General features: G+C 43.6%; 1 protein-coding gene across 6 annotated transcripts in view; it reads left to right on the top strand.

Moving 5' to 3' along the window:
- The window catches only part of INPP4B (inositol polyphosphate-4-phosphatase type II B), a 936,630-nt gene that overhangs the window by 249,046 nt on the left and 661,026 nt on the right, over positions 1-26,558 (top strand). For 5 of the 6 annotated variants that reach the window (XM_073604287.1, XM_073604305.1, XM_073604278.1 and 2 more), the window contains exon 3: positions 11,253-11,371. In XM_073604287.1, the coding sequence (XP_073460388.1) occupies positions 11,253-11,371 (119 nt within the window). Of the gene's footprint in view, positions 1-11,252; positions 11,372-11,525; positions 11,678-26,558 lie in introns of those variants that run through there. The other variant, XM_073604314.1, reaches the window with a different exon arrangement.

The raw sequence follows: 26,558 nt of genomic DNA, 5'->3' as shown, positions 1-26,558 counted from the left end.
TGTTATATTTTTGTTAATAGGATCAAGTAAAGCGAATCATTTATAATTTGTAGAGGATATTGTTCATGCAAAGTGTTACAAATCAGTGTCCATAAATCTGGGATTACGGTCACGTTTCCCATGGAAGGGTTAACTAAAGAAAGCCTCAGACTTCCTAAAGAATACAAATAGTGTCCTTTTATAAACTTGCACTCTTCCTGTGGAAGCGGGGATCTGCAATCTACACTACAGTCTTCCTGCTACAGGCATTCTATTGGAGATAATCCAAATATAGGCATTAATTGCTGTAAATGTTTGGAATCCTATAAAACTGGGAATATTTTTATACCAGAAAGGTACCAGACGTTACATGACCTGATTCTGCCAGAGTTACAAAAACTTTACTCTAGTTTTAAACCTAAACGTAATGCAGATTGAAAATGCAATTCAGTGTAGTTCTAGTCCTATAAAAATCTTTAACTTTAAACCCAACAAATCAAAATTTCTTAATTTGTCTTAATTAACCACTTAAGGACCGGATGGATTTGCCTCCTTAATGACCAGGCCATTTTTTGCGATACGGCACTGCGTCGATTTAACTGACAATTGTGCGGTCATGCGATAATGTACCCAAACAAAATTGATGTCCTTTTTTTTTTTTCCCACAAATAGAGCTTTCTTTTGGGGGTAGTTGATTGCCTTTTTATTTTTTGCGTTATAAACAAAAAAAGACCGACAATTTTGAAAAAAATTTTTTATATTTTTTGCTATAATAAATATCCTCCCAATTTTTTTTTTAAATTTCTTTCTATAGTTTAGGCCAATATATATTCTCCTATATATTTTTGGTCAAAAAATCGCAATAAGCAAATATTGATTGGTTTGCACAAAAGTTATAAAACGTCTATAAAATTGGGAATAGATTTATGCAGGGCTTTTTTTTCTCAAACAATAGGTGCTGGAACTCAACCACGACCCCCCAAAACCCCTCCCCCTACACACCCTCCAAATCACATCAAATAGTGGGTGTGGTCATATTTCACAAACAGTAGAAGAGTCTTAAAGTGGCATTAAATATCAGGATTGCATTACATACAGAGTGCAGAGTTCATGGCGGTTACATACAGAGTGCAGAGCTGTCACTTGTAAACACAGAAACCAGACTTCTGTGTTTACAAGTGATAGTGGTGAGTAGGCACCAAAGGGTCTGAGCCAGAGGTGGTGGAAATGAGTTCCACCAAGTTCCCCCTGAAAAAAAGCCCTGGATTTATGGCATTTTTATTATTTTATTTTTTTATTAGTAATGGCGGTGATCAGCGATTTTTAGCTGGACTGCAACATTATGGAGGACAAATCTGACCCTAAGTGACACTTTTTTGGGACCAGTGACATTTATACAGCGATCAGTGCTATAAAAATGCACTGATTACTGTATAAATGACACTGGCAGGGAAGGGGTTAACACTAGGGGTAAATCAAAGGGTTAAATGTGTTCCCTGGGAGGTGTTTCTAACTGGGGGGGAGGGGACTGACTGGGAGTAGAGAGAGATCACTGTTCCTAACCACTAGGAACAGACTATCCCTCTCTACTTCCCTGACAGAACGGGCATCTGTTTGTTTACATTGACAGATCCCCGTTCTTGCTCTCTGTGGAGCTATTGTGGGTGGCTGGCAGACATAGCGGCCACCAGCCATGCGCATTGTCCCTGGCTATGCTCCGTGGGCGCGTGCGCGCGCACGCCCACTGTATCTATTGCACGAAGCGACGTACACCTATGGTGATTCGGGCAGTAGAGCCTATCTGCCGCCATATAATTACGGCTGCTGGTCGGCAAGTGGTTAAATCTCTTGTAACACCCTGTATGACAACACTAAGAGATTAAGGGCGGGCCGACCAACATTAGGAACCAATCAGACTCTGGTACATGCGCATGTGCTGACAGATGGGGCGAGGTGACTTCAATTTTTACTGCTGCTCCTTCATTCTAAGACTAGACCAAACACAAATTCCTTTAGGAGGTTAAAAAACACTCCCATATGTAGGAACATACACAAGTCTGGAATATTGCTGCACTTCTTGATGACTTTATTGAAGCATTCAAATTATATCATGGGTATAACCAGAACAATAAAAGGTAACGTGTTTCACGCTGGATTTAGTGCTTACTCAAATCTGCTCCTGTGTGTGTATTTCAGATGTGCGTTTAGCTGCTGGTGTGGAGTTCTGCTTTAAGCTTCCCATATAAAGATGACAGTCCAGCTGTTCGGATTAAAACACAATCTAATGTCTATGGGGTACAAGGAGGCAGCACCACCACAAGGTTGTGAGGGGGAGAGTAGTTATTTTACAGGTTGTAAACTTTGTCTCTGATCATTGTTGAAATATAAACGGTCACATAAAGCAACTGCTCACATTTAGAGCCAGCATGTCTGTACTTTATCTGTTAAAGCACAACTATAGCCAAAAATAGCGAGATAAAAAAATGAATAGCCCTTTTAAACATTTTTAAAAAATAACTTAACCAGAAATTTCTCCTGCAGTACTTTTTTCTGCCCATTAGAGGTCCTCAGTCAAATGGCCAGCATCATTCAACCCTCTTCCTCTGAGCCCAGAACATCCTGGGCATACTGAGAGGCTGAGCCAGCTGCTGGTCCAAGCATCTGTGTGGATCCTGACTGTGAAGTCAGGATCTTTCCTGAGTTTGGACCAACGAGTTACGTCAACTGACAGCGGCTTAAGCAGATTCACTTTATTTATCCAAGCATGTGAAAAGAAAATCCCCATTTGCTTATTTTACCTGCACACGATTAGATAATTGAAGTGAATATTCGCACAATGTATTGTGTAACAGTTCTCAAATTACTTAGTACCTCATCTTTATTGGCTTCTTGGGGTGCTTCTTCCTCTCCTTCAGCCATACCATACAAGGATTGCAAGAGGCTGATAATGAATACAGAGCTGCATTAGGTTGTATCTTTTTATTTGCCTGTAGTTTAGAATTAAAAGTTGTTGTGAATGCTGCTGTAAATTACATATACCCAGTGAAAGGACTGGCTTCAGGTGATACAAAGATTAAACAAATCCTCCTACATAAATTGTACCTGTTTATCTGCAGTATTCTCTTCTCTACATCCGTTCAAATTCCAGAATTTATAAAGCTTGTCTGAGCTGTCAGAAAAATGAGGCGAGGAGCTGAAACTACACTCTGCAAATCCCAGTGAGAAAAGCTCTGACAGCTGATTGGAGGGAAGGGACCACACCCCACCCCCCTCTTCCCACACATCACACAGGAATACAGCTGAGGTTGTCCATCAGCTGGAGATTCCTCCCCTGTCACTATTTTTTTCTTGGTGTCAGGAAAACTTGTCAGAAGTGATTCATACAGAGAGCACAGAAATGAAGCAGCAGAGAGAAATGACACTTATTATGCTCCTAATTGAGACAAGTACACACTATAGAGAGATATGCTTTGTTCATATTTCATGTCCGAGGTTTACAACCTCTTTAAGTTTGCTGCATGCATTATTATGGTGGTGATATTATTATTATTATGCATTTGTGTGTGTATGTGTATATTTATACAGTATATATGGTAGGTTACAATTCTTGTAAGAGTCTACACTATATTTCCAGTAGCAGTATGAAACATATTTGTTCGTTTTCATTCTCCAGGAACAAATTAAATCTTGAATGCTATGGGGGAATTTTTTCAGTTTTCAAGTGAGCAAGTGGGCATTTGAAATGTAATTTAGTGTAGTTGTTTCAGTTGTACAACCTTAGCTCTCATGATCATTTTTTATTTTTTTTTTCATTATTATTTACTTGTATTCTCTCCCTGTCAGAGCAGAAGTGCCTGGTTGTCATGCTGTTTTTCTCCTGCTCTAGCTCAGTGCTGATTACAGACACTTAAAATATAAAGGGTCTGTCAACATTTCTTGAAGGAGAACTGAACTGAATTTGTTCATTGACAGTTTTATCCTCCTTCAGTAGCCCAGACAGGGTATCAGTTATCATCCATGAGCTAGAAAATAGACACAGCAGTTTCAATGAAAGACTTATACCCCGTACACACGGTCGGATTTTCCGATGGGAAATGTTCGATGGGAGCTTGTTGTCGGAAATTCCGACCATGTGTATTCTCTGTGTAGGCTCCATCGGACATTTTCCGTCAGAATTTCCGACAAACAAAATTTGAGAGCTGGATCTCAAATTTTCCGACAACAAAATCCGTTGTCATAAATTCCGCTCGTGTGTACACATTTCCGCACATGCTCGGAATCAAGCAGAAGAGCCGCACTGGCTATTGAACTTCATTTTTCTCGGCTCGTCGTACGTGTTGTACATCACCGCGTTCTTGACGTTCGGAATTTCCGACAAATTTGTGTGACCGTGTGTACGCAAGACAAGTTTGAGCCAACATCCGTCGGAAAAAATCCATTGATTTTGTTGTCGGAATGTGCGATCGTGTGTACGCGGCATAAGACTGATACTGGACTAAGAGTTCTGCTATGACAGAGAGAGAAGGTAAGTGGATATACAGTACAGGCACACTTATCCTTAAGAGGTTAGGCTACGCTATTCTAGGAACCTCAGAGTGAATGTTCAGATTCTTACAAATACCTATTCCTAAATGTTTTTTCATGGTTAAATGTGTGGTATACCTTTTTATTCTTTGTTGCCATTAAGATGCCTGTAGATGCAAGAAAACTGTACGCAAAGCACAGATTGTCCCTCTTGTTACAGTAAAGGTGCTCACTTTGCTTTGAATGTTCAGGAGCATGATCAACATAATATACATTTTATGCAGGATGTATTTTTTTAAATTCAAAATTTATGTATGAGACATGAGAGCAGACATTTTTGTGGTTTTCATAATTTTGCTCATGATGATGTTAGGAGATAAATATTCACCTCAAGAGGATGGAGATGCATATTTTTATTTTATAAAGATTTGGTGCCACTCAGACTCTTATTAATTGTTAGACCGAATCCAATCCCAGGTTATATGCCATAATTTAAAGATATCTGTTAGTTTACGAATCCTGAACTAAAATGTGGATGTGATTGTTGTCATTGGAAGCGTTTACCTAATGCCGCGTACACACGAGCGGACTTTCCGGCAGAAAAGGTCAGACGGGACGAATCTGTTGGACTTTCCGATCGTGTGTGGGCTTCATCGGACCTTTTCTGTTGAAAAATCTGACGGACTTCAGAAATAGAACGTGTTTCAAATCTTTCCGACAAAAAAATGTTCGTCTGTATGCTAGTCCGACGGACCGAAAACGACGCAAAGGCAGCTACTGGCAATTGAACTTCCTTTTCTAGTCCGGTCGTACGTCATCACGTTCGAAACGATCTGACTTTAGTGTGATCGTCTGTAGGCAAGTCCGTTTCGTTTCGACTCCGTTGAAAAGTCCTTCGGAGTTCAGTCCAACGAGAAGTCCGCTCGTGTGTACGCGGCATTAGTCTGCGTTTCTCAACCACCTTGCAGTCATAGTGCCCGTTAAAAGTATGCAAAATTTTGAAGTACTCCAGTGTAAAATGTAAAAAACGTAAGTGTTGCTCATCAATGTGAAACCTGGCCTTTGTACAATGTACACAATCACCTTGAATAAACTAAATTCACATCATAAGCTTCCTCCTTCACATCAGAGGTCCCCCATCACTTTAAAGGCCTCTCATCATATCAGATGTACCCCATTGTATCAGATGTCCCCCCCCCCAATTGTGTCAGAGGTCCCCCTCGTCACATCAAAGTCCCCCTTCACAAGCTGGCCACAATCACCATAGCAAAGAATGACACAATGCGTCCTGACCCTAGAGCAGGGGTAGGCAACCTCGGCCCACCAACTGTTTTGAAACTACAAGTCCCATGAGACATTGCAAGACCCTGACAATCACAGGCATGACTCCTAGAGGCAGAGGCATGATGGGATTTGTAGTTTCACCACAGCTGGAGTGCCAAGGTTGTATACCCCTGCCCTAGAGTGTCATTGGTTGTTATGGTGCTGGCGGCTGACCTGCCTGCACCATGGAAGCTCATGATGCTTATCCAGGGCAGAATGGGTTCCATGCTTGTGGCACTCTGGTTGAGAAACTCTGAACTAGGTGATGTACAGTGTAGCAGCTGAAGATCTAACCACCTAAATGTTGTCCTGATTGGGACCATTCTCCTCACTTCCTGTAAAGACAGAAAGGACAGGAAATCTCTCCAGTTAGAACATAGGCTGCAACAACACACTTTTCTTTAGTAAAATAGGAAAGAATGTACAGTTATAATTAGTGTATTGTCTTCCTGTCTCAGTGACCCTCATTTGTTGTCCTGCTGTGACAGGAACTAAAGGTGAGGTGAAATCTCCCCAACAGGGTCATGGATAGCAATAAATTAAAACATGACTATTAACTGTCCCCAGGGAAGTTGCTAGGTCTGCAAAAGATCTGGAGCTAGAGCCCATAGCAGCGGTCACCAACCCCTTTTTGCATGCCCGCGGGTGGGGGGTGGGGTGGGGACCAGTGGTAAGCAATTTTTCACGGCCGATGGCTGGTGTTGGCGCATCAATCATCATGGCATAATGGTTGATATGGTGTCAGGATGATTGAAGTGCATTATTTCTATTGTTACATTCTAATATATAATGAAGTGGTTCATCTCACCATACTGCAGAATCAGTGGGAGCCCTGGGCGTGTCACTTGCAACATCTCCTGCCACCAGATGCAGCATATCACTTGCCACCATCGCCTGTCACCAGATGCAGCGTGTTACTTGCCACCGTCACCTGCCACTAGATGTGGATTGTCACTTGCCACGTCTCCTGCCACCAGTTGCAGATTGTCACTTGCCACATCTCTTGCCACCATTTGCAGATTGTCACTTGCCACGTCACCGGCCACCAGATGTGGGTTGTCATTTGCCAGCTGATGTGGATTGTCACTTGCCATGCCAGCCAGTGCCACCAAATGTGCATTGATGCTGCATTGGTGGCAGGCTGACAGCACTGGTCTATTTAGTGAGAGCAGGAGAGCGGTGATGCGGGGCTGGCAGTGAGAGATGATGTCATCTCGCTGCTCCCTGCCGCACCTCCGTCATTGAAGCAAGGGGGTCTGGCTGTAAAGTGGAGCTCCACGATGACCGTGCTGTGAGGGCGGAAGAGTGCCAATTTGTGGCGGACAGTGAGAGATTATGTCATCTCTCTGCTGCTCGCCACACCTCGCTCCCAAATTGAAGAGGCCCGGCTGTGAAGAGCTCACTTCTTTCCTCCTATCCACCTCTCTCATGCAGGCAGCCTGCCTGCCGCAGCAGCTGCAACCTGCTGGTTAGGCAGGGACCCAGCAGCAAGAGACTTGGGGTTATGGGCCCCAGATTCAGGGCTATAACCCCAATAGCCACCCCCTAGCAACACCCCTGACTGTCCCTAAGTCAATCCAAAACCATATAGACTATATATACATTTTGGCAGAGTTGTGCTTAATCTCATGTTCGGGCTCGCCCCTATATAGTATATATACTGTATGTCTGCATACATTGTTAGAGATATATATATATATATATATTGTGTGTGTGTGTGTGTGTGTGTGTGTGTGTATATATATAGTAGAACTATAGACAAAAAAGATAAGAATTATTTTAATTTTGGATAAAGTAAGGGAGGGTCATAACCCCTATAAGTTTTTCATTTCACTTCCTGTTCCGTAGCCAAAACAGGAAGTGACAGGAAATCCCTGCAAATTACGGGAATCTATTGGGGACCCCTAGGTCACCAGAACTAATGTCCCCATTGGAAGATTTCCCCTCCGAAAATGTGGGATTTTCTTTTTACTTTCACTTTCACTAATAATGGTTAACAGGACAAATAGAGGAGGGTCAATCTCCTTAACCGGGACAGACTCTGTCCAAAGCTGTCAAAAAATAAATAAAAAATTGTTTTGCCTTTAGTTGTTTCAGGGGTGCAATGCTTTGTATTTGTAATATGTGTATTTTATTTATTTTTTTCCCAAAAGGTGAACTTATCCTTTAACTTAAACAGGTGTTAAACCCAAACGCAAATATTTATTATATTGCAGCTTACCAATTCTTCGATGTGGTGACTCTATTCGTTTCCTTTTTTAGGCTTTCTTTCCTTGATTTTTATCTGGTGATCTGACCGGTAAAAACAGCTTACTGTAACTGCTTAAAAAATGTGTTAGTTGGAGTTTGGCTGCAATTTGTTTATTGTATCTAAATCTGCTAGTACATCTAACACTCCCCCCCCCCCCTTTTATACTGACAATGCTGCTGTCCAAAGGTGTCCCTGTTGCTCCTTCATCCAGAGTGGGGGGCGCTTTAATACAGGAGGGTGTGTGTTGCTGACCAGATCACCAGGTGAAAATGGGGAAAAAAGCCTAAAAAAGGAAACTAATGCAGCCACCACACCTGTGGCTTTTAATTTTAATACTGCTTTTAACGTGGTTATAAAGTCAGAAGGTTTTTTTTTTATCGTAATGCATTCTGTGCATTAAAGTGATTGTAAAGGTTTGTTTTAAAAAAGAAAAATAACAAACATGTCATAATTATCGCCTCTGTGCAAGGGTTTTGCACAGAGCAGCCCCGATCCTTCTTTTTTAGGGTCCCCCACAGCCCTCCTGGCTCCTCCTCTGCTTTGGGTGCCCCCACGGAGAACTGCATTTTATCGGGACACTCGTGCGGGTTCTGCTGCTGCGTCCATTGACACAGACAGCAGGACTCGGCCCCGCCCCTGGCTCCCGTGTCACTGGATTTGATTGACAGCAGCGGGAGCCAATGGCTTTGAATGGCTGCTGGAACGATTGGGTTCAGGTAAGAAAAAGGGGGGCTCTGGATCATAGCTGCACCATAGAATGCATTAAGGTGAAAAACCTTTAGACTTTACAACTCCTTTTAAGATAAAAAACCTTCTGCGTGCAGCAGCCCCCCTCAGTCCCCTTAATACTTACCTGAGCCCCATCTCGATCCAGCAATGTTGCACGAGAGACTCGGCTGTTCCAGAACTCTCCCTCCAGATTGGCTGAGACAGCAGCGAAGCACCATTAGCTCCTGTCAATCAAAGTCAGTGAGCCAATGAGGAGAGAGAAGAGGTGGGGTAAGGTCTGAATGGACACAGGAAGCTGTGACTCAGCTCGGGTGCCCCCATAGCAAGCTGCTTGCTGCGGAGGCACTCAACAGGAGGGAGGGGCCAGGAGTGGGGAGAGGACCCGAGAAGAGGCGGATCCAGGCTGCTCTGTGCAAAACAACTACGCAGAGCAGGTAAGTATAACAGGTTTGTTATTTTTAATTAAAAAAACACAAGACTTTTGTATCACTTTAACCGCTTGCCGACCAGTGCACGACGATATACGTTGGCACAATGGCACGGCTGCGCAAATGGGCATACCTGTACGTCTCCGTTAAGGCGCGGTATTGTGGGCGTGCGCGCACCTGCCGCGTACTCCTTGACTGTGCCCGCGGGTCACGGAGCGGCAGAACGGGGAGATGCCTTTGTAAGCAAGGCATTTCCCTGTTCTGCCAAATGACATGACAGGGATCTACTGCTCCCTGTCATTGGGAGCAATGATCGCTGTCGTGTCAGTGGTAGCCCCTCCCCCCACAGTAAGAACACATCCCTAGGACACACTTAACCCCTTGATCGCCCCCTAGTGTTTAACCCCTTCTCTGCCAGTGTCATTTAGGGCTCCTTCACACGGACGTGCCCGTGTACGGAGCCCGCTCTACTCAGCGGGGGATCGCTCTGTCGATCCCCGCTGTGCAGGCAGATGACAGGTCCGTCGTTGCACACTGTGCAGGGACGGACCTGTCAGAGCGCCGCTCTCCCCTATGGGGGATCGGATGACGACGGACCGTAGAATACGTCCTCCCCCGATCCGATCCGCAGACAGATGGAAAAGTAGGTTTTTCCTCCGTCACACTTTTTCGGATCGGAGCGGGTCGGATGTCAGCGATCATGTCACCGCTGACATCTGACGCTCCATAGAGGTCTATGGAGCGTCCGTTCAGGTTCGCCTAAAAAACTGACAGGCGGACCTGAACGGATCGTCCATGTGAAAGAGGCCTTACACAGTAATCAGTGCATTTTTTATAGCACTGATCGCTGTATAAATAACAATGGTCCCAAAATAGTGTCAAAAGTGTCCCATGTGTCCACCATAATGTCGTAGTCACGATAAAAATTTCAGATTACCGCCATTCCTAATAAAAAAAAAAAAAAATGAAAATGCCATAAATCTATCCCCTATTTTGTAGACGCGATAACGTTTGCGCAAACCAATCAATATACGCTTATTACGATTTTTTTTTTTTTTTTAGAAGAATACATATTGGCCTAAACTGAGAAACAAATAGCTTTTTTTTCTAAAAAATGGGGATATTTTTTATAGCAAAAAGTACAAAATAATGAGTTTTTCTCAAAATTGTCGCTCTTTTTTTTGTTTATAGCGCAAAAACTAAAAACCGCAGAGGTGATCAAATACTACCAAAAAAAAAAAATCTCTATTTGTAAAAAAAAAAGGGCGTCATTTTTGTTTGGGTGCAACGTCGCAGGACCGTGCAATTGTCAGTTAAAGCGACGCAGTGCCGCATCGCAAAAAGTGCTCTGGTCAGTAAGGGGGTGAAATGTTTCCGGGGCTGAAGTGGTTACGTTTATTGTAGCTAAATTTAAATTAACAGTGTAACACTGTTGACTTGAATGTTACTACAATAAACTTCTTCAATTTCAGTTTTTGTATTAGGCAACATGTGCATATAGAGATTTTGTGTGTGTAATATAAATATATATATATATATATGTGTGTGTGTGTGTATGTATATATATATATATATATGTGTGTGTGTGTGTATATACACCTAGCCTAGTACAACACATGGTAGCAATAACACAACTAGTTAATAAGTAGCCAGCTTATTAAACAATTCCTGCGGTGCTTTATGGGAAAAGGCTAAGTGACGTGGATCAGGTTTAAGGTCACATCAGACGTACTTTATTCTCTTAAAAATTGCTGGTGTGTTTGTGTATGGGATTGTGATTGTACACACCAATGCTGTGCTTCTGGCTGGGAAGTCTGCTTCCAGGAGCAGCTTGTGGAAATGAATTCTCAGCTCTAACATGTGACTTCCTATGTCTGCGAAGGTAACTCCAAGGGACTTCCTCTGCTAAATCAGCTGCGTCTCCAGAGATGTGCTCCAGAGCTGATTCTAAGCCTGAGCCGTCCTGTGCCACATGAACTGTTTTGCCTTTTATTGACACTTCTTTCTTTGGTTTGCAGCATGCAAGGATCTGCTGACTGCTGCCCGTGATGGAAAGCTGAACACGTTCGTACAGATCTCGGTGGCACATCCTACAGAGCAGACTTTAACCAGATATGCCAACACAGAAATAGTGGAGGTGAGCGTGCTTTTTTTTTTTTTTTTTTTTCTATCTTTTCCTATAGTCACTTAAGTTGCTCACACAAGTTTCAACACCGTTAAGCAATGTGATTTCATTCTAGAAGTGTTTTCCGGGGCTCCATGCCAAATAAAAACGTGTCGTTTCATGTAAAACATATTTCTAAGCAGCTAACACCTCATTCCAGCTACGACTGTGGGAATAGCACATCCTGGGAATCGGTGGTGGAATTATTGCATTTACATTTTTTTTTGTTATTGTTTAAAGCTCCTTGGATTCACAATGTGTTTTCGGATGAAGAAAAGGGTATGTATGTGCCTGGAGTGGGATATTAGACATTGTGGAGAGGGGAGGAGGGAAGTACAAGGAAGGCTAGTGGCAGCCAGGAAGGGAATTGTTTACATTGGTCATGGCACCTCTTGTAGACGTAGGAGTGAGGAACGTGGTGTGTCAATGGACGTGTTGTGCTGTAGAATCACTTCTAAAAGGGTAACATTTGCAATTCCTAAGGCATGCAGGCTGGGATGAATTGGTACGGCATGCTTCTTGCAGACACAGATTTCCAAATGACTTCTAATCTGGTTGGCAACATCTGAACCTTTAGCTATTCTACAGGCTGCTAGAGATCTCCGCTCTTTAGCTTCCACTGTCTGGAGTGTTCCAATAGACATAAGTACAATTTAGAGCTCCATTTTCTGCTTCAAGAATGACCCAGTTTTTATCCCCCCCCCCCCCCCCCTTTCCACTACCGATCACATTTGTACACTGCAGTGATTTTATAACCCTTTTGAGCATCCCAAGAAGGTTGTTGCAATGCACTTGACACGGCAGATCTCTTCCTAAGCTAGGTTTATTTATACTGTCCTTACTCTTCTGACTCAGTATAACGTGAGACATGGTGAGACGGCTTGTTGTTATGGGATCTTATCTACTGGGGGAAGTACGTGGTCTTTCTGCAGCAGGTCTCACTGTCTGTGTAGCGGGTTGGTTTTGGAAGCGATTATTCGAACCGCTGCCTCCACTGAGCCTAGAAAAGCCATATTCCAAAGCATATAGTTAGGGGGAAAGCTATGAAAGCTGTGTGAAGTCTACCGTGCCACTCAAGCGAAAAATCACATCCTGACTTAAAACCAGCGAGATTCACAAATAAGCAGTGGGAGTTGACAGGTCTGCTAAACCAGGCTAATGGCTGTGCTCAGGATGCTTCCCATCACTCCAGTGGCATTAGCAGTAATGTAGCAGAACAATCCCGGTTATAAAGACTTTCTTGTTCTACTCCATTTCCTGTCTGCCTGCCCTGTGGATGGCAAAGCTTAGAACAGTACCGGAAAAAAACACAGCTGTGTTAAACGTTGTGAACTGCTTTCCTACCATATTATTATTGGTACTGTGGGACTGTCCTGTTTTTAAAGTGTACCTGTACTTTTTCCATACAGGGTATATAGTAAACATTGTAAGTAGGGGTGTCACGGATCATGAGGCCCCATCGTAAAATATCGATTAGGTCTGTAGCAGCTGACATGGTCCACTGTGACAATACTGTCTTCCTAAATTAAAGACAGGTAACAGGAGAGCTGTCAACATAGTCAATACACTGCTAGGGATCAGTGCTGTGGATTGAATTATAAATCTAGTAGCAATAATAATATTATTCACAGTGATATATTTATATCACAAACTTTATATTACTCCTAATACACACAGTTACTCTAGAACCCTAAAGCAAACCCTTCTGAATTCTAGCTTCTTTAAACTTGTCTGTAGAACTAACAGATCTCTGCTGCCCTTTAAAGCAGCAATCCCCCCAACCTTTTTGGCACCGGGGACCATTTCACAGCAGCCAATATTCCCAGGGACCAGGGGGGGGGGGATGCTATTCACTGAGTCTGTTCCTAGCCCCCCTTTACAGCACAGTCCCCCTTTTATATCAGTGTACTCAGTTCCCCTTCACATCACATCCCATTACAGTGCCCCTTTACAGTTCAGTCCCCTTTACATTACAGTGCCCCTTTACCTTAATGTAAGGGGACTGCTCTGTAAGGGGGGCACTGTAATGTAAAGGGGACTGCTCTGTAAGGGGGCACTGTAATGTAAAGGGGACTGCTCTGTAAGGGGGACACTGTAATGTAAAGGGGACTGCTCTGTAAGGGGGGCACTGTAATGTAAAGGGGACTGCCTTGTAAGGGGGGGCACTGTAAAGTAAAGAGGACTGCTCTGTAAGGGGGGCACTGTAATGTAAAGAGGACTGCTCTGTAAGGGGGGCACTGTAAAGTAAAGGAGACTGCTCTGTTAGGGGGGCACTGTAATGTAAAGGGGGTTGTGCTGTAAAGGGAACTGCACTGTAAAGGGGGCACTGGGATATAATGGGGACTGCTTTGTAAAAGAGCACTGTAATGATTATAATGTCCCTTTTTACGGTTACATAGTTAGTAAGGTTGAATAAAGACACCAGTCCATCTAATTCAACCTGAGTGAGCACCCACAATTGTCCCCATCCCCGCGTCCCATCAAGATGCCCATCCACTATATTATTATTTTTTTTCATATATTTAAGGTACCCATGTAGCACCATCAATCTACGCAGTGCTCCATGCACCCCCACACCGGTCCCCACCTCACACCCATAAACCAGGGCCAATTATTTTGGACAGAAGCCAATTAACCTACCAGCATGTCTTTGGAGGGTGGGAGGAAACCGGAGTACCCAGAGTAAACCCACGCAGGCACAGGGAGAACATGTAAACTCCAGGTAGGTAGTGTCGTGGGTGGGATACGAACCAGCGACCCTTTATAACTATGGTGCAGTCCCCTTTATATTACAGTGCCCTTAGCAATCAGCCTCCTCCCTCACAGTGCCCTTGCAGTCTGCGCCCCTTCCCTTTCCTCTCTAACATCACACTTTCCATTCCAATCTCTGCCTCCCCTACCCAGGACTCCTACCCGTGGCAGGGCAGAGGCTGTGATCAGTCCGTGTGTCCTCTCCCGGCTCCCCTGCCTGCCCGACAATATTATCCTATCAGCAAGGCAGGGGGGAGGTGACCTCCATTCTGATCTGCAGCTCCGCCCACCCCTTGCCCTGCTATTGGATGACATTGTCAGCCTAGTGGACGGATGAGCCGGGAGAACACACACAGGCATGGTCGCACAGCAGAAGATGAGTGGCAACCGCAATCTGAGATACCCCTTTGTGGACTGCGGTCACCACTCACCTCATGTTGTGCATCAAGCAGCGGTCCGCGGCCTGAGGATTGGGGATTCCTGCTTTAAAGGGTAACTCCACTTTCGGGGAAAAAAATTAGCAAATAAAAATGTAGTGTATAGTGTATACAATTGCGACACAAGTCATATTGTATTTGAATGTTATTAAAAATTACCTTTCCTTTTCAATCTGCAGCCACTGTAATTTTCTGTAAAATGCAATATGGCAACCTGGAGGTGTTCTATACACAGATTGTGTACAGAACGGCCCCCCAGAAACCTAATTTCCTGCTTGTGTGATTGGCTCACTGATTTTCCCAGAAGTCTGCACTAAGATACAAGTCAGATTTTGAGCATCCCCTGCAACAAAAATTTCATTTTTAATTTTCATGGTGAGATACTCCCAAAGGGAAATCGCATCTAAAGGGATGCAGACCCTGCCACTTTCCCCATTAGTGCCCTGCAGGTGCAGCAGCTGACTATTATAAAACCACTCTCATACAGACTCGCTTCACATGGACACAAGCAAATAAACAGCCATTTCTTTAGATGAACAAAAGGTAGGACTCTGCAACCGTTTTTGTTAAAATTCTTGCAAAGTACATAGATCACCCAGAGGGGAATATCATTTTCTCAACAAAAGTGGAGTTGCTCTTTAAGGTTTTAGTAGAGGATACACTCTGGGACATAGGTTGGCAATACATGGGGTAAGCATGCTGATCAAAAATAATTTAGCGGATTTTCCCATCGATACAAGCAAGATGTATGGCGGAATCCTGCTCCAGCTGTCTGGGGATTTGAAATCCCAGCTCTTCTCCCTTATCTCCCTTCTCCCTTATCTGTGCAGCGTTTCTGGCACAGACTATATCGATTCTGATTGGTCAGAGTGGTCAAATTGACAGTGCTGACCAATCAGAATCCATGTGGTCTATCCCGGAAGCGCTGATGAAGAAGAGGGAGAAGAGTGGGGATTTCACATCCCTGGACCACTGGGCCGAGGTAAGTACAGCAGGGACCCAAGGGGGTGAGGAAAGTGTCTGGTGTTAGCTCACCTTAACATTATTTTTCTGTAAAGATGACCCTTTAAAGTGTGTGGGATTATTTTCTGACTTACAAAAAGAACCTATAAAAAATATGAAAAAGTCTTCTAGCTTATTCCAAAGGTGCTTAACCTCTTGCCGACCTGTTCACGCAGATAAACTGCAGCAGGCCGGCTCTTCTGCGCGAACTGACGTACCTGTACGTCAATCCGTAAAAGCAGGATAGCGGGGGCGCGCATGTCGGTGCGTGCCCGTGGGTCCCGCGGACTCGATGTCCACTGGCGGCCCACGATCGCGGCAAAGAGAGAGGCAGAAAGGGGAACTGCCTATGGAAACAAGGCATTTCCCTGTTCTGCCTAGTGACATGACAGGGATCTACTGTTCCCAGTGAACATAAAAAACCAAAAAAGAAAGCGCCTCTTAAGTATAGCGGATTTATTTGTGTGTTAAAAGCATAGTATACACTCACATTAAGGTAGATGATGTACTGCTTCCATAAAGAACTGGTCCCGGTGTCTCTCGATGGTGACTGGTGATCAAAAGGGAGCCTAGATGGACGCCGTGCGGTGGCCGCGGACCTCCGCTCGGAGGCACCGGCTGTACAAGCGGTGTAGTGAAGAAGTCACTTCCGCGTTCCAGCGGATCACATGGGAGATGACGTCACTGGGACAGTTCAGACTAGCTGGGAACCACTACGCGTTTCAGAGCATGCGCGAAGCTCATAACGAGCATGCGCACTCCTTTTTCAAGTGTCTGAGACAAGTGTCTGGGAACCACTACGCGTTTCAGAGCATGCGCGAAGCTCATAACGAGCATGCGCACTCCTTTTTCAAGTGTCTGAGACACTTGAAAAAGGAGTGCGCATGCTCGTTATGAGCTTCGCGCATGCTCTGAAACGCGTAGTGGTTCCCAGCTAGTCTGAACTGTCCCAGTGACGTCATCTCCCATGTGATCCGCTGGAACGCGGAAGTGACTTCTTCACTACACCGCTTGTACAGCCGGTGCCTCCGAGCGGAGGTCCGCGGCCACCGCACGGCGTCCATCTAGGCTCCCTTTTGATCACCAGTCAGCATCGAGAGACACCGGGACCAGTTCTTTATGGAAGCAGTACATCATCTACCTTAATGTGAGTGTATACTATGCTTTTAACACACAAATAAATCCGCTATACTTAAGAGGCGCTTTCTTTTTTGGTTTTTTATGTTCATATGGAGACTGACTTCACTCAACAGGAAGCTGCCCTTGGTATCTTGGAGAAATAGATTTCCCGGATTCCTAGATTTTCATTGATCCTAGGATCACAGATCTCTTTCTGGCATCATCTATTGACTTTTTTCCCATTTATTTTGGCTGTATTTCCATGGACTTTGGCGCGATTACATTATTTGTTTTACTGTTCCCAGTGATCGGGAGCAGTGATCTCTGTCATGTTTCAGTAAGCCCCTCCCCCCCACAGTTAGAACACGCTGAGGGAACACACTTAACCTTGCTTGCCCCCTAGTGTAAACCTCTTCCTTGCCAGTGTCATCTTTACATTGATCAGTGCATTTTTATAGCACTGATCAATGTAATAATGTCACTGGTCCCCAAAAAGTGTAATTTGGGGTCAGATTTGCCTGTCGCAATGTCGCAGTCCCGCAAAAAATCGCAGATCGCCTCCATTACCAGTTAAAACAAAAAAATAAAATCTATGCCGTAGTTTGTAGACGTGATAACTTTTGCAAAAACCAATCAATATACGCCTATTATGATTTTTTTTTTTTTTACCAAAAAATATGCAGAAGAATATATATCGGCCTAAACTGATCAATAAATTTAGTTTTTTATATTTTTTTTTTGGATATGTATAGCAGAAAGTAAAAAAAAAAATTTTTTGTTTTCAAAATTGTCGCTTTTTTTTGTTTTAGCTCAAAAAATAAAAACCGCAGAGGTGATCAAATACCACCAAAAGAAAGCTCTATTTGTGGGAAAAAAAGGACATCAATTTTGTTTGGGTACAAAGTTGCACGACCGTGCAGTTGTCAGTTAAAGCAACGCAGTGCCGTATCGCAAAGGGGGCAAATCCTTTCGGGGCTGAAGTGGTTAAAGTAGTATTAAACCCTCAGTGTTTTTTAGCCTAACACATTAAAATAAACAATCCCCAGTAAACTATTTGTTAAAATTCTTACCTCAACACTTGCAGTTTACAATATTCAATGCTGCCGGCTCTTGCTTTTTCAGTGCTACTTCCCTGAACTTCTGGCCTTCACAGAAAAGGGTTAACAGTTGACATCTCCAGTCAGCCTGTTAGTTTTGAGATGAGAGGGGGGGGGGGGTGGAGAGCCACCCTGAAACAGGAAACCTGATACAGTGTTCATAGCACCAGCTTAAACCAAAACATAGGCAAGGATTAAAAAGATAAAGATACTGCATAATCAGATAAGTTCAACTTTAAAAAAAAAAAAATAATAAAGTAAATTAGTAAATAAGTAAAACAATGTGTATTTATTATTTTTTTTCTAAGGAGCCTGCAGAGCATTGCATCCTTGATCAATAGATCTTGGGTGCAATGCCAGGGTCCTGCAGACTCTCAGGATAGCTGTCAACTCATACATCCGGTACGGGCAGGCAGTTACTTGTGAGCAACAAGATCAATGAACTACAATAGCGTTCAACAGCACCCTTTGCAGTTCATCAAGAACTACAAGCTGTCAGCCACAGTGGATGATGGTACTTGTAGTTTATTCATTCACAGGAAACTGTGAATGAATGACACGGCTGTGTGGGCAGGGCCCTGCACGGCCAAGCTGTTTTAAAATTGTGAGAGTGGTTCAGGGAGAATATCCCCCACCCGCTGTCATACAAAGGGGAGATTGAGAAGGGAGGTACAGATGCTAACAGTTGAACCTAACAACATGTAAAATATTCCAAAGGTGAACTTATCCTTTTAAATCAGCTTCTAAAATTGCTTAAAAATCTGATGGTTTAATATCACTTTAAAGTGGAAAGCAAGTCAAAACCAAAACTAAGTTTAAATCTACTCCCACCTCCATTCCAGGCCTATTCTACCTACCCTGTAAAAGGAAAGATGCGTATATATTATGAAGTCGCCCTGGTCTGGTCACATGATCTCTTCAGTGCCAGCTTTAGTGTAGGGGAGAAATCGGCAGGAACAGCTCCAGAGCCGGTGCGTTGACGTCACCCTTAAGCTTACTACGGGGCATTCGTTGCCGGCTTTCTTTCCTCTACACTGAAGCGCGACTTGATCATGTGACCAGACAATGTATCCTTTAACAGGGTAGAATAGTGTTTAGGCTTAGAATGGGGGTGGGAGTAGATTTAAGCTTTGTTAGGTTTTGACTTGCTTTCCACTTTTAGGCACATTATCGCCGCATGCGGCTCCCAGCAGGGGTCCGGTGCATCCTGGTTCACAGTTTCAGGTCCGATTTCAGCCTGAATTTTTGGCTGAATTTGGACCTGAAACGCACAGGGCGGAGCCGCAACGGAGATGAGTGAACTGGCTCCATAGAGAGCCGGTCAAAATCTCCTGCTATTGCAAACTGGATGCGGAAACCCATCCATCCAATTCGCAATGATGTGAACCCAGCCTAAGGGTTTGTGTTGCTGGACTTGATTTGATTTTCATTTAAAGTGGAGCTCCGCCTGAAAAAAAATTGAAGTCAGCACCTACCAATACTGCAGCTACTGACTTTTAAAATAAGGACACTTACCTGTCCAGGGTGCCCGCGATGTCCTCACCCGAAGCCGAACCTGTCCATCGGCTCCCGGGTGGAGGCGCCGGCATCTTCAGTAAGGGAATCAGGAAGTGAAGCCTTGCGGCTTCACAGCCTGGTTCCCTACTGCGCATGCGCGAGTCGCGCTGCACATTCTGAGTGGTCCCTGTCTTCTGGGACCTGTGTGTCTCCCAGAAGACAGCAGGGGGGACCTAGGAGGGGCTGGACATGGCGTAGATCGCTGCAGATACTGTGGCGATCTTTCGCCAGGAGTGGGAGCAAATACCTGTATTAGACAGGTATCGGCTCCCCCCTCCCCCCTGAAAGGTGCCAAATGTGACATCGGAGGGGGGGAGGAACCGGATCAGCGGAAGTTCCATTTCTGTGTGGAACTCCGCTTTAAGACTCTGCAATGATAATTCAGAATTCATTTAAAGGTGCATTTGACTTGCAGTTGACCTCTTTCTGATCTGTTTTTGATCTCTTTAAAGTGGGTCTTGCATTCCTAGACTCAGACCTTATACTGACCAGATGTATGGCAACTCCTTATCCTAAAGCCATGTACTGCTTTAGACTTTTACACATACAGTTTGGTATTATTTTATATGGGTAGGCTGCAAGAGCTTTACATTTTTCAGTATAGTAATTCCAAAGGTGACTGGATATACCAATTCACACGTGACAGTTGTAAACATGAGAAAACTTGCTTCTTCTCTTCTTCTGACAGCAATAGCAAGAGTAAGTGTCTGCAATAGGTTCTTTTTTTTTTTTTTTTTTTTACCTTTACTGTGAGCTGCAATTGCTTATTTCCTTAAAAATGCTAATTTCCTGTCTCTGCACTTTCTGAGTAATTTCCTTTGTACAAGTACTGATGCTGAGGTTAGTAAGGCAGAACATAACTAGCTTGGAGGAAAGGACAGCATTGTCAGCCTCCATATTTCTCTCAGCATTGATTTACTTTGAAGGCTGCCCATATTTATTTACACTCAATTTGTAAAATGATCTTCTAATATAAGGATCTCCAAACTTTTCAAACAAAGGAACAGTGTATAGTCCTTCAGACTTTAGGGGGCTGGATTGCGGCCAGTGGGGGCAGAAAATGCCCCGGGCCCAGCATCAGTGAGAATAAACACGGCATCAGTGTTGGTGGTCAGTAGGAGGGGGAGTAGTGCCCCATCATTGGTATTAGTGCAAGAAATGGTGCCTCATTGTTGTCAGTGAGAGGAATAGTGCCTCATATCATTGGGAGCAATAGTTCCCCAAGGTCAGGGTGAAGGCTAGCAAAGGGCTGCAGTTTGGAGACCCCTGTTCTAATAAAAACGTTTGTAAACAAAAAAAGGCTTCCCATTTTGTGATAAATATAAAAGCTGCCAATAATGACCCTGTCTGAGTTGCGAAAATATGAAGGTTGCCATTGCTGACCCATCCTTCTGAAAATACTAATTCTCTGGCTGTCATGCTGATCAAGAGTTCTGAATTCACTTGACTGACTTGCTTGTTTAGAGTCTTGGACAGAAGCCCAAGCTGGCCAGGCAACTAGCTTTATCAGAAGGAAGTCAGTAATGGCAGCCTCCATATCCCGGTCAGTAGTGGTTTCCATTGAGGCTTAGGCCGGCCACACTTGGTGCAAATTTCTTTCTTGCAACCACAGGTTACAGGAAAGAAGTTTGCATGATTCCCCCATCAACCCAGGCGGTGTTGACAGGGGAATCAGCAATTGTCTTCTCCCGGCTGGGATGGCTTCCCCCACCACCACTGGGAGAAGACAGTAATTGTCGCTAATCGATACAAGAGAATTCGGCAGATTGGTTGTACCCAAGTTGATCGATCAACTTGGTGCATTCAGCCTGCCCATTAGCGAGTCTAATTTCAGCCAGTTCCTGCTGAACCAGCTGAGATTCAAACCATGTATTGCTGCCCTTAACTTAAGGCAGTAATAAACAAATTAAATATTTCACCACCCTCTCAGCTGATAAAGAATCAAATGCAAATTTTTCTAGACGACCAGATAAAACAAATGATTACACCCCGCCATTATTATAACCAGGCTACCCCCCCAAGCATCACATACAGTGGCAGGTCCAGCACAAATGTCCTATCCTTCCTGAAGAGGTAGTTGCTGTAAGACATTGAGGGATTTACTAAAACTGGCACACTTAGAATCTGGTGCAGCTGTGCATAGTAAGTAACCAATAAGCTGCTTACTTCAAGGATAAGTTCACCTTTGGGAATTTTTTAGGGTGGAACATGTAACATATTCCCACTCCTGCAGCCTCTTTTGCCGATTTAACCCCCCCCCCCCCAAATGAGACAGCGGGCCGGGGATTCTCTGCACGCACCCGCTGTCACAATTTGAAAAGAATGTAGCCGCTTGGGGCTCCACCCACACGGCCACGTCATTCATTCACAGAAATCAGTAAATGAATGGACTGTCAGCTTGCCAGTCTCAATGAACTAACAGGAAGCTAGTGAGTGCTTTAGGTAGTTCATTGAGTCTTCCTATCATATTGTAACTGCCTGTCGTACAAGGCACGAGCAGACAGATACACTGACAGTCTACAGGAGTTTGAGATTGCACACGTGAGCTGCTGATCTGCTCTTTACCTGCAAAAAAATGGGCATTTTTTAAAATTTTTTTATTTTTTTTTTATAAAGATGAACTTATCCGTTCAGCTTGTTCAATTAAAGGGATTGTAAACCCCCTGCGTTTTTTTTACCTTAATGCATTCTATGCATTAAGGTGAAAAACCTTCTCTTAGTCAGCAGCGCCCTCGAGCCCCCCTTTTACTTACCTGAACCCTGTAATTCCCATGACGGGAACGAGCACACCAGCTCCGGTCCATGTCCCATGTCCTGATTGGATAGATTGATAGCAACGCAGCCATTAGCTCCCGCTGCTGTCAATCAAATCCAATGAGGCAGGCGCCGGGGTGGAGCTGAGTCCAGCTGTCTGTGTCACCAGATGCAGCTGCAGCAGGACAAAGGAGCGCGCCCGCATGAGTGTCCCATAGGAGGGCGATTCTCTGACGGGACACTCGAGAAGAGGAGGAGCCAGGAGCGCCACAGAGGGACTCCAGAAAAAGGAGGATTGGGGCCACTCTGTGCATGACCAACTGCACAGCGGAGGTAAGTATGACATGTATGTTTTTGTTTTTTAAAGAAAACCTGAACCTTTACAACCCCTTTAAGCTTTTACAATATAACCTAGAAGCTGATTGTTTACTATACACAGCTGCATCGTATTCTGAGTGCACCAGCTTTAGTAAATCTCCCCCATTGCTGGAGAGAAGGGGACCAGCTCACCAACTTTTGCAGACTCTCAGGTTAAGGTAATTAATACTCTTGTCTTATCGCATCCAGAAGAAAAATGAGCAGTAGATCCTTAATCAGCTACAAGGGGCATAATTGATGATTTCTTTACTGCCTAGAGTTCAGCAAAGCTTCTAAATTACGTTGTCCAACTGGTTCTTGAGCTTTCAGACCTTGTCCACAAAGTATACAAGGAGCATCAGGATTTTTTATTTATGTAACATGACTACACCCGTATAACGTGTCCGCTCCATCTCAAGTATCCAGTCTAATTTTATGTATGATATTACATCCTGTTCCTATCAGTCCTAAGGCCTCTTTACTAGCTGTTTACTACCAACCCTATGGTAACATTTTAAATTCTGTTTTCAAGTACAGTTTTCTGTTCAGAGGTAGTGTTCCCTAAATAATGGCAGAAACAAGGTGGTGGTAACCCATAGCAGCCTCATACCAGAACTGACCATCACCAAATCAGTTAAAGATGGATTTTGATTGGATGCTCTGGGCTTTGCCTGTGCTTCATTTGATGGCCCTTGTCTTTATTTAATAAACATGATTTTGTTCTCTATTATAAAACATTTTCACATTTTTAAATTGTGCTTATAAATGAACATAATCTAAAAAGGCTCAGCTAACAATGAGTTCTCTAAAAAATCTAGTCTAGCGTTAGGAAAAGATGGAAAATAAATATTCAGTTTATTATGAAAAAGCATGGATCAACATTTTCAGGGAAAACCTTTTTACACTGTTCCTGTAATTACTTGGATGGTAACAATGAGAGTTCTTACTGCAGTGTTTAAATGACAATCTATGATGAAGCCTCAGCGTTGTGTTCGGATGCCTCTGAAAATACAAATGAATGCAGTCTTGGGAAGCTATAGCTATAAATTGCTGCTCAGCATCAACTGTTCTTGTACAGGATTTATTTTTCTAGAACAGACTTAACTAATATGTCCATCAGTCTTAAGGATTATTGTGGCAAAACATCTGTCACCTCTAAGTGTCTATAAAGTTTAGAATGGCGCGCTGTGTAGTTTACTTTGCAGATAAGGATGGTGTTAGTGTATGTTTAATTATTACAAAGGGGTATTACATTGGGGTAGATTTACTTAAGGCAAATAGACTGTGCACTTTGCAAGTGCAGTAGCTACAGAGCCTAATAAAGGAGGTAAAGCTTCACCTTATTAAGATTACCCAATCGCATGCAAGAAAAAAAAAAACAGCATTTTTCTTGCACATGATTGGATGATGGAAGTCATCAGAGCTCCCCCTCATTTACTAAGCTCTGGGGCAACGTCACTTGCAGAGTACAACTGCACTTGCAAAGTGTACAATCTATTAGTAATCAACCCCATTACTACCTAATGTAACTGGTACACCTTAAATATACTCATATACATCACATTACATGCTGTATGTGATAAGTTTATTTCCTTTAAAGTAATTGTAAAGTCTTTTTTTTTTCCCTATAAAAGTAACAAACATGTTGTACTTACCTGCCCTGTGCAGTGGATTTGTGCAGAGCAGCACAGATCCTCCTCTTCTCGGGTCCCCTCTCTCCTGTCAAGTGCCCCCACAGCATGCAGCTTGCTATGGGGGCACCCGAGCCGAGTGACAGCATTTTGTATTCATTCAGACACAGAGCCACGGCCCACCCCCCCTCCTGATTGGCTGACTGATTTTGAATGACAGCAGCAGTAGCCAATGGCACTGCTGCTGTGTCTCAGCCAATCAGGAGGGAGAGTCTCAGGGAGCCGCGACACTCGTGGTCATCGCTGGACAGAGATGAGGTTCAGGTAAGTATTAGGGAGAGCTGAGGGAGGCTGCTGCACACAAAAGGCTTTTTATCCTAATGCATAGAATACACTAAATAGATAAAAAAAACCTTCTGACTTTACAACTCCTTTAACCACTTGCCCTCCAGAAGAGTTTACCCCCCTTCATGACCAGGCCAAATTTTTTACTATTCGGCACTGCGCTAATTTAACTGACAATTGTGCGGTCATGCAACGCTGTACCCGAACAAAATTTGCATCATGTTTTTCACACAAATAGAGCTTTCTTTTGGTGGTATTTGATCACCACTGGGTTTTATAATTTTCGTGATATAAATGAAAAAAAACAAACCTTTTTAAATGGTACTGTCTGCTACAAAACATCCAATAATAAAAAAAAAAGTCTTCATAAATTGTGACCAAAATGTAGTGTGCTACATGTCTTTGGTAAAAAAATCCCAATAAGTGTATATTGATTGGTTTGTGTGACAGTTATAGCATCTAAAAACTATGGGATATATACTGGATTTTTTTTGTTTTACTGCTAATGGCGATTATCAGAGACTTATAATGGGACTTTGAGTGCGGTGGGCAATCTGACACTAACTGACACTGGAGGGGGGGACTGACTAATTGCCACTGACCGCACCAGTGACATTTATACAGTGATTGGTGCTAATTATATGCACTGAGACTATACTAATGACGCTGGGTAGGAAGGGGTTAACATCTAGCATGATCAAAGGGTTAAATGTGTGCCTAACTATGTGTAATGTGTGTGATATGTGCTGCTTTTACTAAGGGTCTTGTTTTTTTTCATTAAAAAACAGCAATTTTACCTGTCAGTGAACAGAGCCCTGTATTGCCTACAATCACAGAGCTCTGTTCCGTGAACCACTGAGCCAATCAGCAGCCAATCATTGGCCGAGGCCCACTGATCGGCTTGTGCTGTAAAGAATCACAGCACAATTGGGCTGGCGCTCGCGGATCACATACAAGGTATGTGATACTGCGCAGGGAGGCTGCTTTGCCACTGTACATGTTTGTTAGGTGGTTAGCATGTGGTTAAAATGGTTGTAAACCCTTACATATACCCAGTGAAGAGACTGGCCTCAGGTGATGCACAGAGATTAAACAAATCCACCTACATAAGTTGTACCAGTTTATCTGCAGCACTTTGTTCTCTATACCTGCTCAAAGGGCTGAATTTTAAAGCTTGTCTGAGAGATAAGACAAAAGGGGGCGGAAAGCTGAAATATCAGTGAGGAGAGCTCTGATGGCTGATTGGAGGGAAGAGACACACACCCCTCCACACAGCACACAAGAACAGAGCTAAGGCTGCTTGGAGGTTCCTCCCCTGTCACCATTTTTCTTTTGGTGTCAGGAAAAGTGATCAGAAGTAATTCATGCTGATAGCAGAGGAATGAAGCAGCAGACAAAAGTGACAGTTGGTGTTTTTGATTGAGACAAATACACACAATAGAGGGATATGCTTTGTTCATATTTCATGTCTGAGGTTTACAACCACTTTAAAGCAGAAGTCAAGGCAGAAATTACTTTTGCATGTCTATAAGGTGTTTTCTTACCTTTAAAAAATGTGTTTTGGTTTCCATACTAGCATATATTAGTAGTTAGTAACATAATTTCATTTAGGTGCAGACCTCAGTCTCCTTCACATCCGGTCACCGCTATACCATCTATTCCCCCAGCCAACAGTGTTGTCAGTTTATGCTGTAGTTCTCTTTTGATTGAGTTGGGAAATACAGTAATTACGTCCTGGAGCCCTGTTGTAGGTGGAGCAGATCAGGAAGCCTCAGACTCCCAATCTTAACCACTAAATGTTAGAGTGATGTACCCACCTCCAGTTCCACCAATTCCCGTTGGATGATGGGAAATGTTTCTCGTAGCAGTGCCGCATTGTGAGCATATATGATGTATCTGCCATCGTTATATCTCTTCTGATTACCGAAGCTTCTTTTTGAGTGATGACATCACACATTGGGGGAGATTTACTAAAACTGGTGCAGTCAGAGTCTGGTGCAGCTGTGTATGGTAGCCAATCATCTTCTAAGTTCAGCTTGTTCAATTAAACTTTGGCAATAAAACCAGGGCGCTGATTGGTTTCTATGCAGAGTTGCACCAGATTTTCCAC

This window comes from Aquarana catesbeiana, linkage group LG01 (genome assembly GCF_042186555.1).
Source record: "Aquarana catesbeiana isolate 2022-GZ linkage group LG01, ASM4218655v1, whole genome shotgun sequence".
In the NCBI taxonomy this organism is placed as follows: Eukaryota; Metazoa; Chordata; class Amphibia; order Anura; family Ranidae; genus Aquarana; species Aquarana catesbeiana.
Note: the sequence above shows the minus strand (reverse complement) of the source record. Positions and strands in the feature narration are given on the sequence as shown.